General features: G+C 49.3%; 1 protein-coding gene across 4 annotated transcripts in view; it reads left to right on the top strand.

Moving 5' to 3' along the window:
• Positions 1-15,482, top strand: part of TNFRSF8 (TNF receptor superfamily member 8) — a 77,670-nt gene that overhangs the window by 41,922 nt on the left and 20,266 nt on the right. For 3 of the 4 annotated variants that reach the window (XM_045475668.1, XM_045475669.1, XM_045475671.1), the window contains exons 8-12: positions 663-815; positions 4,394-4,487; positions 4,850-5,013; positions 7,219-7,335; positions 9,825-9,977. In XM_045475668.1, coding sequence (XP_045331624.1) covers positions 663-815; positions 4,394-4,487; positions 4,850-5,013; positions 7,219-7,335; positions 9,825-9,977 — 681 coding nt within the window. The remainder of the gene's footprint in view (positions 1-662; positions 816-4,393; positions 4,488-4,849; positions 5,014-7,218; positions 7,336-9,824; positions 9,978-15,482) is intronic. The other variant, XM_045475670.1, reaches the window with a different exon arrangement.

Genomic DNA, 15,482 nt, shown 5'->3' on the forward strand with positions numbered 1-15,482 from the left:
CCAATCCCACAAACCTGTGAGATCCTGACCTGAGCCAAAATCAAGAGTCTGATGCTTAACTGACTGAGCCACGCAGGCACCCCCTGGGTCATTGCTTTTCACAGCTGAATAACATTCCTTTGTATGGACACACCACGTTTTGTTTATCCATTCATCGGTTCGTGGACATTTGGGTTATATCTACTTTGTGGCTGTTATAAACAATACTGCTGTGATCATTAGATTTAGGGCTCTCCTCGCTAACCGTGACAACCACTGATCTTTTTAGTGTCTTTGTAGTTTGTTTTTTCCTGAACGTCGTGGAGTTGGAATCACACAGCATGTCGCCTTTTCAGATTGACTTCTTTCACTTAGCAGTATGCACTCAAGGTTTCTCCATGTCTTTTTTGCCCATTTTAATGGGGTCATGAATTTGTTTTTAATATGATGGTAATGACGTCTGGGGATATGAGCGGGGGGTGGAGGCTGCCTCATAGGCCCCACCTGCCATCTTGCGTTCGTTGCAGGAACCCTCTGGAAAGAAGGGCCGGGTGTGCGGGCTCCCTGCCCGAGGGGAGGCCAGAATGATGTCTTGTCTCACGTGCCAGGCTGTCCCTGAGGGGTCCCTGGATCCCTTCCCCGGTCCTCCCTCTGCCTCCCATGCCCGTCTCTGTGTCCCTTAGACGATCTTGTGGAGAAGATGCCGTGCTCGGGGAACTCCTCCCGCGTCTGTGAGTGCCGCACTGGCACGTTCTGTGCCACATCAGCCACCAACTCCTGTGCCCGCTGCATCCCCCACACCGTCTGCCCGAAAGGGACGATTGTCAAGGTCCAGGGTAAGTATCCCCACCCTCAGCCCAGCACCAAGACCTGTGCCAAGCTGTACCCCGCCTCCACCACCGTCCCAGATCTCCAAATGACCTCTGACCTTCTCCTTCCTCCTTCCTGTTGGACTGACATGTCTCCTTTCGAGATGCTGTGGGTGTACCATTTACTCAGAGCCCCCCAGCCTCTTCCCTGCACTTTGGGTCCCAGGCTCAGAGAGACCCTGATGGCCTGAGACACAGGCCTGGCTGGAGGAGTGTTGGGTTAGTGGAGACTCGGGGCAGAAGTTCTCTGATGCCTGAAAAACAAGAGCAAAACTCAAGTCTTCTGTCCCGGGACTTTCCCAGGGTATTGGGGCTGTTTTTCCCAACTCACAATCGAGGCATTGGGAGTTAGAGGAGCTGAGGAACTCGGATTTCTTTTCCAACTTGCTGTGTGAGTTCAGGCAAATGCTTTACCCTCTCTGAGCTTCTGATTTTGTGACAGTACAAGGAGGCCAGAAAAGAGGTAAGAAAAGAGGCCAGAAAAGAGGTAAGGGCCACAGATCCGGTGCAGGTGGTATTGAGAGCACGTTTCAGAGGGAGGTTGGAGAGTGGGTGGGCTTTGGACCATGGCCCACTAGTGATGCCACAGCCACACAGGCTGGGAGGGTGCAGGGTGGAATCAGAGAGCTACACCCATTAGGGAGAAAAGTGCCAACAGTGAGCCCATGACGCTCCTTCTCCTCAACTGGTCCTTTTCCAGAGCCCAGGCCTAGATTTTGCCCAGATTTTGCTCCCCAATTCTGTCTCCCGTTCCCACCCCCATTTCCTCCTGTCATTCCTTGCCCATGGCTGACAGGCAGAGCCACTCTGCTTAACCAAATCTGATTTCTCTCTGCCTGTCTCTCTCACCCCCACACACCTGCCATAAAAACGCTTCAGTATTTTCTCATTTCTACAGCGATAATGACATGATCCTTTGGCAAAAGAGAACAGGTGTTTGGAGGGATTTCTTTAATTCTGCTCCCGTTGGCATTTCTGGGCTGCTGGTCTATCGGGCTCCATGTCTGGGATCTATGAACAAAGAGAAACCCCAGGGGACTTGCCACTGTGTCCTTCCTAGGGTTCCAAGGGCTACCCTCTCCTCTCCACTGTTCAGAGCCTTCTTTGTTTGATACATATTTTTATCTGTATAAAACACGTATATGCATGTTTTATACATGTGCCCGGGCGTTTATCTGTCCTTAGTGGGAAAACTAGGGAAAAGGGCACCCAGTCCAGCTTCGCACGAGCAATCTCCAGGACGTGACCCTGCACGCGACCCTGCGCCGTGTCCCCCTCCCTCCTCCAGGTCAGACTCCCGCCGTCCCCCTCCTTTCTTGGCCCCGCTGGTCTGCTCACTTTCGGCTCCGTGGATGTGTGGTGCTTCTCACTCCTACCAGGCGTTTGTGCGTGGTGTCCCCTCAGCACATCCTCTCCTCCCGCTCACTCGGTCACCTCCTGCTCAGCCTGGCCTCTCTGTCCACACCTAACTTCCTCAAGAGGAAGTGCCATGACTTGTGACAGGTCACATCTCCGTTGTGATCTCTCATCACACGGAGTCCTTTTCCAACACGGATGTGAACACCGGTGTCTGTCTTGGTTCGATCAACGCTGGCCTCCCTCCCTGGGCCGTAGATGCGTGAGGGCCGAGGTCATCTATCTCCCCATTGCCTGATCAAGGCCAGGCACAGAATCTTCTCTGCAGAAGGGCGTGGGGGCCCCGGACAGCTCAGTGCTGCGGGTGGGTGGGGCTCAAATCTGGCCCAGTTCTCCCCGGGTCACACAAATGCTGTGCTGAGGGGCTTGCGGCAGCGCGCCACCTGCGAACAGGGCCGGGGGGTGGAGTGGAAAATGCTCTGGGCTGGGCACCAGGTCTCTGGGGTATTGTTCGCCTGCTGCCGTGGGGCATGTTCCCACCCCATCCTGGACTTCAGTGTCCCATCTGGGAAATGTAAAGTTGCCACTAGACGGCCCTGGGGGACCTTCCAGCTCTGAAACAATTGCATCTCTGCTAGCATCGGTTTAGAGTTCTGTTCCAGCCAGGGCCCCTGGACCCGCTCCAGAAAGGAGGCCCTGTTTTGGTGGTGTTCCTGCGACTGCCGCATGGTGGCGCCCGAGCCCCCCCTTTGCTGCCCCTAGACCCCTGCTGCCCCTAGCGGTACCATTGGCCACATGGCTCCACGGAGCGTTTAAAAGGTGGCCAGTTGCAGGCGTACAAAAATGTAAAACTTCTCATTAATTATCGTTATGTTGCTTGTCTACCTCTGTAGTTTAGATATATTGGGTCACATACATTAAATTAATTTCACGTGTTTCTTTTTACTTTTTTAAAAATTTATCTTTCTTTTTACGTTTTAAAAAGGGGTTACTTGGAAATTTAAAATGACAGCGTGATTCACATCATATTTCTGTGGGACAGCGCTGCTGGCTGACTTCTGGGCTCCCACGTGGACGCTCCCACAGGGCAACTCTCCAGCTGCAAGATGGACAGTAGTTTCCGCTTTAGCGTCAGCCGGTAGCTAAGCCGCATGGGGCAGCTTACATAGGTGTTCCCTCCTGAAATTTTCAGAACTCCAGAAAGTAGACGGAAGTATCCCCATTTTAGAACGGGGGAAATTGAGGTCCAGGGATGGCAGGTAAATCGCTCAAGACCACAGAGCAGGGAATGTCTGGGCTACACTTTGAATGTCACACCCAGGCCTCGTCACGCCAGCGCACTCGGAAATACGAGACACACGAGCATTGTTCAGGCCCCCTCCACTGAAGCCTTCAGATCATAATCGCACACGTGGGACTGTTTCTAAGCAATGGGACAGGGGTCTAGAAGGGGAAAAGGACACGCTGTTCATGGGGCGTTTACTCTGTATCACGCAGTGTGATGGGCACAGTGAGGACATGTTAGAGGTGGAAGGCAAACTCAGATCCACCTGATGGAAAGTGCTATGTGTTTTTCCTCTTTACCGTGTTTGCACCCGGGATTCTTCAGGAGTCTTTGGGTTGCACGTAACAAAATCTCAAATTTTTTGGCTGATGTAACTGCAAAGTCTGGGGCTGGCTCTGGGTAGTATCAGGCATGGCTGGATCCAGGAGCCCTGTCTTTACCTATTTGTCACCTCTGCTCCCCCAGATCCAAGCTTGCTTCCTACCCAAACCCAGTAGAAAGACCGTTTCTCCTTCCTGCAATTTCAACAGCCATAATTGAAACCATGATATTGTACCTCATGGGCGTGGCTTGGGTCACGTGCCCACCACTGAACCAGCTCCTCAGGGTCAGAGGAATCAAAGGGCTTCATTGGTCCAAAGTCGTCTGGGTTTACTCCTGGGAGGTGGGGTGGTGAGTCGGCCTCAGCCCCGTGCGCAGATACTGAGACTGGGGAGAGTGTTCCGGGGAGAATCGGGATGCCTTAGCTGAGGGGGAAGGGGTGCTGGGCAGGCACAAACACCAGATGGCCGCTGCGTTTTCCAAGCACCTCATTCCGAACTGGGGGTTGTGGTGGGAAAGAATGTGTTCCTAGAGCCTCCAAGCTCCTCGGTAGCACATGTGTCCACCTTGTGATCCCCTGCAGGCACAGCACAGATGGATACTGTGTGTGAGCGGCCTTCCCCGGTGACCAGCCCTGACCTCGGCACGGGCCCAGAAGACTGCCAGGCGCCCACCAGGTGACTCCCGGCCCTCTCCCTTCCGGCTGAATGTGGCATGGGGCTGTCCCAGCCCCCAGGATGCCCAGAGCACAGCTGGGCTGTGGTGTGGGTGGGGTTTGGCCCAGGGTATCAGGACTCCAGGGTGCCTCTCTGTCAACCCAGCAGTTGCATGACCCCCACCGTGTGCCTAGTGTTGCCCGAGCGCACGAGAGAAGGTCCAGACAGCACAGCCGTGGCTCCCAGGAGCGGACGGTGGGGCTGCCAGAGGCTGTGGGCTGAGGGGCTGGGAACCCCTTTGCTGTGGAAGCGGTTACCCCTGAGCACAGACCTCCCTGCGTCATCAGGAGGGTTGGCAGTGCCCTTTCCGGCTTCTTTCTCAGCGACACGAGCGCCCAGGCCGGGCCCCTGGTGACCTCCTCAGTGAGCTCCGGTGCCAGGACCACGCTCCTTGGAGGGGGCACTGCCATCACCCCCGAAGATGATTCCAAAATGACGGGGGCCCCCGGCTCTCCCTCCTCTGTGAGGAAGCCCAGTCCAGATCCAGGTAATTTCTCGAGAAGCTTTGGGTTGTTTCCCAGGGCAACGGCGTCTCACTGGCAGGCGACCTGTGTGTGGCTTTCCGGGCAGGTGGGTCTCTCCTGGTCCAGGGAGAAGAGGGTCTCTAGGTCCCTTGGGGCTGCAGGCTTCGAGGGCCAGAGGGGATAAAGGAAGAAGTCATTCGTTTGACAGCTTAGTGCCTGCTGTGTGTCGGACACCGAGGCCCTGGCAAAGGAGCAGGTGTGGATATGACGCCCTCCTGGTTCCTGTGGTGACGGATTGGGGTCCTCAGGTCCCTCCTGTTTATTGCTGACCAGCCTTCTGTTGTATGGGTGTATACACCGTGTATATCCATTAGTATTTGGATTTGGGTTGTTTCCACTTTTGGCTACAGTTAACAGTGATAAACAAGTCTTTGTTTTCATGTCTCTGGGGTCAGTTTTAACTGGAAAATTTCTTTTAAGTGCATTAATTTATTTTGAGAGAGAGCACGGGGGAGGGGCATAGAGGTGGGAGACGGACAATCCCAAGCAGGCTCTATGCTGTGGGTCTAGATCCCGATGTGGGGCTCCATCCCAAGAACCAGGAGATCAGGACCTGAGCCAAAAGCAATAGTCTCTGCTCAACCAACAGAGCCACCCAGGTGCCCCGCTAAAGAGGTGTCCCTAATTTTAAAGTCATCACGTGGGTCCATCTTTTCTCTTTATGTCCTGCCTTGTGTTCGCTGAAGTCTCCACTGAAGTCTCAAAGACATCCTGCATTACTTTCCAGGATCATTACTGTTTTGCCTTTCACGTTTAGATCCGCTGTCTGCCTACCTTTTGTTTGTGGTGGAGGCAGCGGTCATGTTGCAAGAGGCCACATGGATATGCAGTTGAACCAGCGCCTTTTATCGAACAAATTGTCCTTTCCCCGCTGATTTGCCTGCCATCTTTGGGGTAAATCTAAGGTCCATAGGTGCCTGGCTATGATCCGGACTTCATATTCCTTTCCGTTCGTTGTCTTTTGTCTGGTCTGTGTGGATGCCATGCGGTCTCGACGCCAGGAGATTTTCGGTATATGGTGGAACAACTTCCCCGTCTCTGTTCTCCAGCCCTGCCCTGGCTCTTCTTGGTAATTTGCATCTCTGCATCGACTTTAGAATCAGCCTTTCAAATTCCACAAAACGTCCCGTTGGGATTTTGATCGGGATTGCACTGAATCTGTGGATCAGGTTAGAGAGAATCCATATTTTTATAGCATCAAGTACACGGGAAAGCCGTATGTTTATTCAGGCCGTATTGATTGATTGATTGATTGATTGTTATGAGGCCCCGCTTTCACTGTCTGTATTCGTCCTGAAAATCAAGATCGGCCGTCTTTATTTTTATGTATTTAATTTTACTTAGGTCAGCTTGAAGTTCTCTCTACCAGTGATTTTTATTAGTCTCCATGTAGAACGATTTACCTCTTTGTGTTAGATTTCTAGGTATTTGATGTTTCTGATGATGACGACAGTGGTATTGTATTTTTCAGTATTGCAGGTTGTAAGTCTTCATTTTTAGTATTGTTTTGAACCGTGTGAGTAGTCAGTATGTGACAGCCTAACCTGTCACAAAAGCAGTCTCATAGGGTTCAACCCAAATGTGTAGACACTCAGCTGAGTTTGATGTAATAACATTATATCCAGTTACCTTGCTAAACTCACTGTGAGTCCTAATAACGTATCTGCCGATTCTTTTGTGTAATCTGTGTACCTAATGATGTCATCTGTCCCTGACAGCCTGGTGTCTGCCTCTCCTGGCCTCACTTCTTTTCTCTCCTTTCCTTGCCTTACTGCCTTGCCTGGGACCCCAGGGCCACACTGAGCGGAAGCTGTGGTAGTCGGCATCCTTGCCTCGTGGCTGATCTCAGAGGGAAGTGTCCCCAGGGTTTTGAGGAGGGTGGTGACATGGTGGGGCTGGGGAGAGGGCCCTGGCGTAGTGGCAATGACGGATCGCAGAGGGAAGGGCCTGGAAGCAGAGGGGCAGTTCAGAGGGAGTCAGTGCTCTTTTCCTGTGTGGCTGTAGACACATTCCTTCCCTCTCTGGGCTTCAGGACTCCCTCTGCAGCTTGATCTGACACGTGAGGAGTCTGCCTTGGAGCTGGTGGTGGCGACTGGGTGAAGAGGTGGTGGTGAATGGGGCCTCTGCCCTGGCGGCCTGGGCTGGAGCTTGTCTGCTTCTTTCCCCAGGGCTGACCCCGCAGCCGCCGTGTCCCCAGGGGTCACCTGACTGTAGGAAGCAGTGTGAGCCCGACTACTACCTGGACAGGGACGGCCGCTGCATGGCCTGTGTGAGCTGTGCTCGAGGTAAGGGCCACGTTCTCCCCTCCTGGGGCTCCCTCTGGGTGCAGGAGGTCTTGGCCGAGAATCTGGGATGGAAAACCTGGAGTTTGTTCTGGGACTGGTGAGTCCTCAGGAGCCTAGCTCACCATTCTAGCATTTTTGAGCAGTTAGATTTTCTGAGTCCAGTTGTGATTATAGGGTTTTAATGGCAGTGATCCCTTTTCAGAGAGCTTCCATTTGCTCACTCCTGCAAGGAAGCATTTGTCATAACTTATCTGTTCTAAACTTGTCTCGTTATTTTTGCTAGCTACCTTATGGTGCATGGATTACAAATATCCCCGTTTTACAGAAGAGAAAACTGAGGCTTTGGGAACTGAGGCATTACAAAGGCCACACATCCTTGTGAGAGCCAGAGCTAGAGTTTGAACTTTGAGGTTCTCAGTTGTGGTCATTCCCTGCGCTGTCCCTTAGCGCATGCCCTGGACCGGCACTTGCTGGGTGCCTGCTGTGTAGACGGTCAGCTCACTTATGGCAATACCAGCTGCCCCATGACGTCTGTGAGGGCCACAGAGGGCAGGGGAAGCTGCCCAGGACCCGAGGAATGTGTGATTATGTCTCCTTGTCCAGAGTTTCTTTCACACAACAATGCAGCCTGAATTCCAGGGAGGCCTGAAGAGGAAAGAACACTGTTTGTGGTCACCAGGGGCCACTGTTCCAGTTATGAGGCCACATAGCAAGTTTTGTCAAAGCTTGTGGTAATAAACGAACCATTCTTTGTACTCGTGAATTCTGTGGGTCAGAATTCAGACAGGGCACTATGGGGACAGCTGGCCTCCGCTACACGAGGTCTGGGGTTTCCATTGGAAAGTGTGAAGGCTGGAGGTTGGAATCATCTGGAAGCATTTTCATTCATGGGTCCGGGTTTGATGCCAACCGCAGGCTGGGGCCTCGATGCTCTCTGTGTTGGCCTGTATATGGCTGACTTTGGGCTTCCTCAAGGCCTGGTGGCTGGACTCCAAGGAAGGGGGAGGGGTGGGCACAAGCCATATCCCTTTTGTTGACGTTACCTCAGAAATCACACGTCGTCACTTCTGCCGGTTTCTACCTGTTGAGGCAGTCACAAATCGCGCTGAGTCACTGGAAGGAAAAGAAATCAGGCTTCTTGATGGCTAAGTGGCAGAGGCGTAGACGAGCAGATGGGGCCAAAATACTGCTCTGGCCATTTTGGACAAATGTAACCTGTCATAGCCACCATGTCAGATAGAGAAGCAGGAGGTGGCTATGGGTCTGAGAATTCCTTTAGCTCTAAGGATGAAGCCCTGCAAAGCAGTGGGTGCAATACAGGGGCTAAGAGCACAGACTCTGGAGCTCAAGTGGCTGGGTTCAAATCTTGGCTCCACCCCTTTCCACTCTTAAACACAAGCACGTTTCGTAATTTCTTGTGCCTCAGTTTCCTCATCTGTAAAATGGGTATAATAATAGTACTCTCCCAGAGAGCTGTTGCAGGAATTAAATAGGTTAAACCAGGTTAATCTGAGCAGAGTGCTAAGAGTACTACCCCCCTAACCTCGATTGTATTAATGCTGCCTCACAGGCACTCAAAGGTATCAATAGCTATAATCATGATAATAGCTATTACTGTCCTGTCTCACCTCTCTCACTGCTGAGCTCACTCTTGCCCTCCACACAAATTCTCCAGAGCCTCTCTGCTTCCCACTCTCTCTGGAGGTTTCAGGAAGGAAGTGTGAGGTCCTTTATCATTAGAGGTCTTTTCAGTATCCTGCTGACTGAGAAAAGCCCTTAATGACCAAGTCATATTTGTCTAATCTAATAATGCCGTCATTCTATTTTCACCCATGTAGAGCACACAAACTATTTCTGAACATATGTAAATGCATTATTGTATGTTTTCTGTTCACAAAACCTCTAATATTTTAATTTTGGGGGAAAACCCCTTTCTGTCATTGAAAACGTCAGACCTGTTGAGAAGCAGAAAGAGTCAGGAACGGTTATGGAATATTCCCCAGTTTTAAAGAATGATCAAGGCGTGGCCAGTGTGGGTCCACCTATGTGCACGCCCACTCACCCTGTCCTCTAGATTATTTTCTTTTAACAGCTCTAACGTTTTGACATATGCACGTAGTGGTGAAACCATCACTACAGTCGAGGTAAATGAACTCTCCATCCCCCCAGAAAGTTTCCTTGTGCTTCTTATCATCCCTCCCACCACTGTTCACCCTGCATCCATTCCCAGGTCACCATTCTGCTTTCTGTTACTGTGGAAGAGTGCATTTTCTAGCATTTTCCATAAACATAATCACATAGTATGTTCTCTTTTTTCCTGCCTTCTTTCACTTAGCATAACTATTTTGAGCATGCCAAGAGATCAGTCAATGGAAGAGTCATATGAGCATTTGCTTCTGGACAAAGGAATTCTCTGCCCTCCTGGGTTCTCTGGAGCCCCTGCTCTTGCCATCCCAGATCCTTCCCCGTGACCCTTCTGTGTCCCTTAGATGACCTGGTGGAGAAGACACCCTGTACCTGGAACTCCTCTCGTGTCTGCGAATGTCGACCTGGCATGTTCTGTGTCACACCAGTCACCAACTCCTGTGCCCACTGTGTCACCCGCCCCGTCTGCCCACCAGGCATGGCCACCAAACCCCAGGGTAAGCCGTCTGTACCCCCAGCCAAGGGGCTGAGGTCTGTGCCCCTATAGCTGTACTTTTCCCTACCCCCAGCTGGGCAAATGACCTTCAACCCTAGCTGTTAACTAGGTCAGGTTTGGGCTTTGGTTTTTAATAGCTAGATCCAGTAAGTGGAGTAAAATCTGGATTTGGGGGCGCCTGGCTGGCTGAGTTGGAAGAGCATGTGACTCTTGATCTCGGGGTTGTGAGTTCAGGCCCTGAGTTGAGTGTAGAGATTACTAAAAGATAAATAAATCAACTTTAAAAAATGTTTATGTATTTGTGGGGGGGTGGTGGAAGAGAGGGAGAGAGGGAGAGAGAGAATCCCAAGCAGGCTCTGTACTGTCAGCTCAGAGCCCAACGCAAGGCTCGATTTAATCTCGTGAACTGTGAGATCATAACCTGAGCAGAAACCAGGAGTCGGATGCTTGACCGACTGAGCCACCCAGGCACTTCAAAACATAAATAAACTTAAGAAAAAGTCTAGATTTGGCATTTTGGTAAGAGATTCTGATAATATTTTTTAAAATTCTTCCTTCTGAAGGTGTTGGGTTTGTAAAATTTTGACTTGTTTTTAAAAGGCTGTTTCATGACTCAAGACAGATAAATGAAATTTTTGAAGATGGTTTCAACCCAGATGGTAGACATTTGGGGCGCCTGGCTGTCTCATTCAGTAGAGCATGGTGCTCATGATCTCAGGGTTGTGAGTTCAAGCCCCATGTTTGGTGTAGAGCTTACCTAAAAAAAAAAAAAGGAGCGCCTGGGTGGCGCAGTCGGTTAAGCGTCCGACTTCAGCCAGGTCACGATCTCGCCGTCCGTGAGTTCGAGCCCTGCGTCGGGCTCTGGGCTGATGGCTCAGAGCCTGGAGCCTGTTTCCGATTCTGTGTCTCCCTCTCTCTCTGCCCCTCCCCCGTTCATGCTCTGTCTCTCTCTGTCCCCCAAAAAATAAATAAACGTTGAAAAAAAAATTAAAAAAAAAAAAAAAAGAAGAAGAAGAAGAAAGGAAAAAGAAAAGATGGTAGACATTTGCCAGAGTGCAGAAAATTATAAATTCTTGATGGTGGGGGAAAAAACCCAAAACACGGTTAATCAGTAGATGAGATTTCAGCAAATTTCTAGAAGGTAGAAAACAGAGGGAAGGGTGGTGATGGATGAAACCAGGGGGAGGAAAGCTCACCCCAGGATTCAGTGTTGCAGGAAATGTGAGAGGTAACTTGCTTTGAAGACCCCACAGAAGCTCTGCGCTCAGAGCAGGCAAGTAAAAGGAAGGATGGGATGGGAGTGAGATGGAGAATTGAAAGGTACAGAGGGTTGCAACTTCAGCTTGAAAATAAAAATTAAAGCCTGTAACAGTGGCCTACCATGGACACTGATCAGTCTGAACAGACGGTACCTGAGTTTTCATCCTCTGGTGAAAATTGTCAACTTTTTGGCTAAAGATACTGAAGGAGTATCTAGGGAAACAGGGCTACTGGTGGGGGTACTGCCACCCTGCTGTAAAGCCCTCTTTGGTTGTGTATTTGGGAGTATGCCCTGTCGATAGGCTACCCCTGCCAAGTCACCCTGGAGTGAAAACTGCCAGCCTGCACTCCCCCCATGGGCCCAGAGTTCCTGGTGGATCTCCTACTCAGGGAAGAGACCCACTTTGAAAAGGACATGCTGGAATATTCAGCATCGTTCTTTTTATTATTATTATTTATTATTATTTTTTAAATTTATTTTTCAGAGACAGAGGGCGAGAGACAGGGCACAAGTGGGGGAGGGGCAGAGAGAGGGAGACACGGCTCCAAAGCAGGCCTCAGGCCCTGAGCTGTCAGCACGAGCCCGACATGGGGCTCAAACTCAAGAACTGCGAGGTCATGACCTGAGCTGAAGTTAGAAGCTCAACCAACTGAGCCACCCAGGAGCCCCTCAGTGTAGTTCTTTTTAAGTAAATATGAGTGAGCAGTAAAGATATCCAGACTGGTAAGGAAAACCAGCAGCATGAAAGAGAATAGCAAGATACATTGACAGAAACATTTACTATGGATGGAGCAATAGGAATTGCTTCAGGAATAGCAATAGAAGTTTAAAAATTTAAATTAGTGTCCACAGGGGGCGCCTGGGTGGCTCAGTCGGTTGAGTGTCTCTTGATCTCTGCTCAGGTCATGATCCAGAGGTTCATGGGATAGAGCCCTGCGTCGGGCTCTGTGCTGACAGCGTGGAGCCTGTTTGGGATTCTCTCTCTTTCCCTCTCTCTCTCTGTCTCTCTCTCTGCCCCTCCCCCACTCACTCTCTCAAAAGAAATAAACTTAATATAAATAAATAAGTAAACTAGTGTCCACAGAAAAATTCAAGTTGCTACATCCATAAAGCAAGAACAGAACGCAATGAAAAAGAAATAGTAAGAAAATAGAGGACCAAAAAAAAAGGCTTTTAGAAAGTGTGCCTGTTACCAATGGTGGCCTCTCAACTCTCATTGCACCCTCAGCTCCTGCTGTGCAGTAAAGGCTGGACTCTTTGCGCATTTCTCCTTGTGAACGTGATGTTAAGCTTTGCCCCGTAGAGGGTGCTGGGGAGCCACTGCAGGAAGAAGGCGGCTTTTCGTGGCTGCATTTGCTTTTTCTTGCTCTTGCTGCACACTCTCTCAGCAGGGCGCATGGGTGGGGTCATCTGGTCCCAGTCATGCTCCCAGAGTCGGCGGTCCCTTGCAACCTCATAGCCCCAGCCTAGGTCTGGTGACCACCTTGGCATGGCCCTTCCAGTGGGGACACTGGTACATCCCAGGCCTCATGTCGGCAGAAGTGCCATAATTCCCTCGGTGCACTCCCAACCCCAAGTCTTAGGTCTTCTGCATTCCCATTTCTCATGGCCCTCTTGACTTGGTCACTGTGTGCTCCAGGCCTTGTACCCACAGCGGTGCCCCAACTTTCCTTGCATACTTGACCTGAAAAATACAAGATTTCAGACTGAAAGGACTTACCAAGAGCAAAGCAGGATGAATGAAGATTACCCACACCTAGACATAATAGACGTATTTATTTATTCATTCACTAGTTGACAGACATTTGGATTATTTCCAGTTTGGAGCTATTTTTTAAATTTAATTTATTTATTTTTGAGAGAGAGAGAGAGAGAGAGAAGGAGGGACGGGTGCAGAGAGAAAATCCCAAGCAGGCTGTAGGCACAGAGCCTGACGTGGGGCTAGAACCCACAAAACATGAGATCATGACCTGAACCAAGATCAAGAGTCAGATGCTTAACCAACTGAGCCACCCAGGCAACCCTCCAGTTTGGAGCTATTATGAATACAGCAGTTACAAACATTCTTGTACAACTCTGTGTGAATATATATTTTTGTCTCTCATGAGTAAATACCCAGGAGAGGGATGACTGGGTCACTGTGCTGGCCACGCAGAATGTCTTTAAGGGTCAATTCAGAACCTGCCACCACCTGTGATCTGATCTCACAACCTAGTTTTACAGATGGAGAGAATCATAGGGCCAGAGCTAGAGCTGGAACACAAGGATCCTGAGTTTTAGCCCAGAGTACTCTCCACCAGACCACATCAGCTCCTTCTTAGTTCTGAACCTAGAATTTTCAGTTAAGATACAATTAAGTTTGAGAGCAGAACAAAAACATTTCAGACATAAAAGGGTAGAAAGATTTTCCCTCGTGTCCTCTTTTAGAAAGTTACTTGAAGACGTAATCCAGCTAAATGAGGGACAAGAAACAAAAATCCATGAATCTAGAAAGCAGTGACTCTGTCCCAGGGGAGCAAGCAAGGGAAGTCCCAGAATGACAGCTGTGTTGCAGACCAATTGAACCAGATAAGAGGGGGAAAATGAAAGAGGGCGCCAGTGAATTGTCTTGTCTGCAGGAATGAAAGAAAGAATTGCAGTGAACTTTATGAGTAGTACCTTTGAAAAACTTCATATGGTGAAGACACATTATTCTTTTATCAACAAGAAAAAGAAAAGCAATTGAAAATTCCAGGGAAAATAGAAAGCTGACAAGAAATTTACACTCCGAATATGAAGATGAAAATTTCATCTGACTTTAAGCACTTGTTGGATATACAAAAAGATAATCCATTTTATCTTGATGCTAAGACCATTCTCCTTCAAATGGCCCAAGGATCAGGTGTTTGGATTTAAAGAGAAATATTTCAATCTGGTAAATAATATCCTTTTTAGTTCTAAATTGGGACAAAGAGTAGGTAGGTTCTTTTTTTTTTTCTCTTTCAGTGGGCCCTTACCAGAGAACACAGACAGACTAAGTAGTGGCTAAACAATACCTTCTGTTTATCTCCAGATTGAAAGAAGGAAGAAAAGGGGAGGGTCACTAACCCAGGGAGGAAGGAGGAAGGTATGGTACACATAGAGAGGTTGAGAAGCATCCAAAGACCACTGGGTCCATCTTCTCCACTTAGAGAAGTTCTATTGCTGGATTCCAGCATGTATTCCAGTGGGAGCTCAGACTGAGGTTGCCTTAAAGAGACGCCAGAGGGCTCTCTGCTCATGGTGCTACCTGCGTGTATCCATAAGTGGTATATTTGAACACAAGAACTTCTCCAATCCTCTCAAAGTCAATTCTTGTTGAAACCAATGACATCTTAAATGTAATTCAAATACTGATTTACAAATAAATAGAAATTATAATAACAAATTGCATCATGTTCCTCATAGGCTAAAGCCTCCAGGCTTCAGCTAATTCAGGTAATAGTCTGGTGGCCATGTGGAAAGACATAGCATCTATTTGGAGACCGCCAAAAGAGGAGAGTTCCTCAGGACCCTACTAATCCAAAAAGGAAATTAATCCTTGCTTCACTTTCTCTTCAAGGTATTTCAGGAAAAATCTGAGAGGCATCACGAGAGCTTTTTAGAAGGGAAATGAATGTGGGTGGGGGATTTGCTTTGTACCCCATCAGAGGAGGGGTGCCGTCACCAGGAACATGGGGGTAAAGAGGGATAGTGATCAGCTTCAAATGTGGGCCAGTTTTTTTAGCCTTACACAAGCACTTAATTATAAACTTGTAAGAAAGTGCTCATTCCCAAGGCAGGAGGTGTGCCCTGGGCTGGGACTAAGGAGCCCTGCCTTCTGGCTCTAGCTCTGGCTCTCTGATTCTCTCCATCTGTAAAAAAGAGGTGGCTGGGTCAGATCAGAGGAGATCATGTCTGAATGGTCCTTAAAGACATTCTGTCTGGTCAGCAAAGTGACACAACCTTCCCCCTCCAAGGTACTCAACAGGAATGAAATTCTATGTCCTCACAAAGACTTGTACGAGAACATTCAGAGCTACCTTATTTATAATAGCTTCAAACTGGAAACAACCCAAATGTCCATCAGCTGGTGAATGAGTAGGTAAATGGTGGTACATCTCTACAATGGAACATTGTTCCATGGAACATGTTGCTCTGTGCAACATTCATGAATCTCAGAAATATTACGCTGAGTGAAAGAAGCCAGACGCCAGAAAGTACGTACTGCCTGATTCCATCCTGTGC

This window comes from Leopardus geoffroyi, chromosome C1 (assembly GCF_018350155.1).
Source record: "Leopardus geoffroyi isolate Oge1 chromosome C1, O.geoffroyi_Oge1_pat1.0, whole genome shotgun sequence".
Lineage (NCBI taxonomy): Eukaryota > Metazoa > Chordata > Mammalia > Carnivora > Felidae > Leopardus > Leopardus geoffroyi.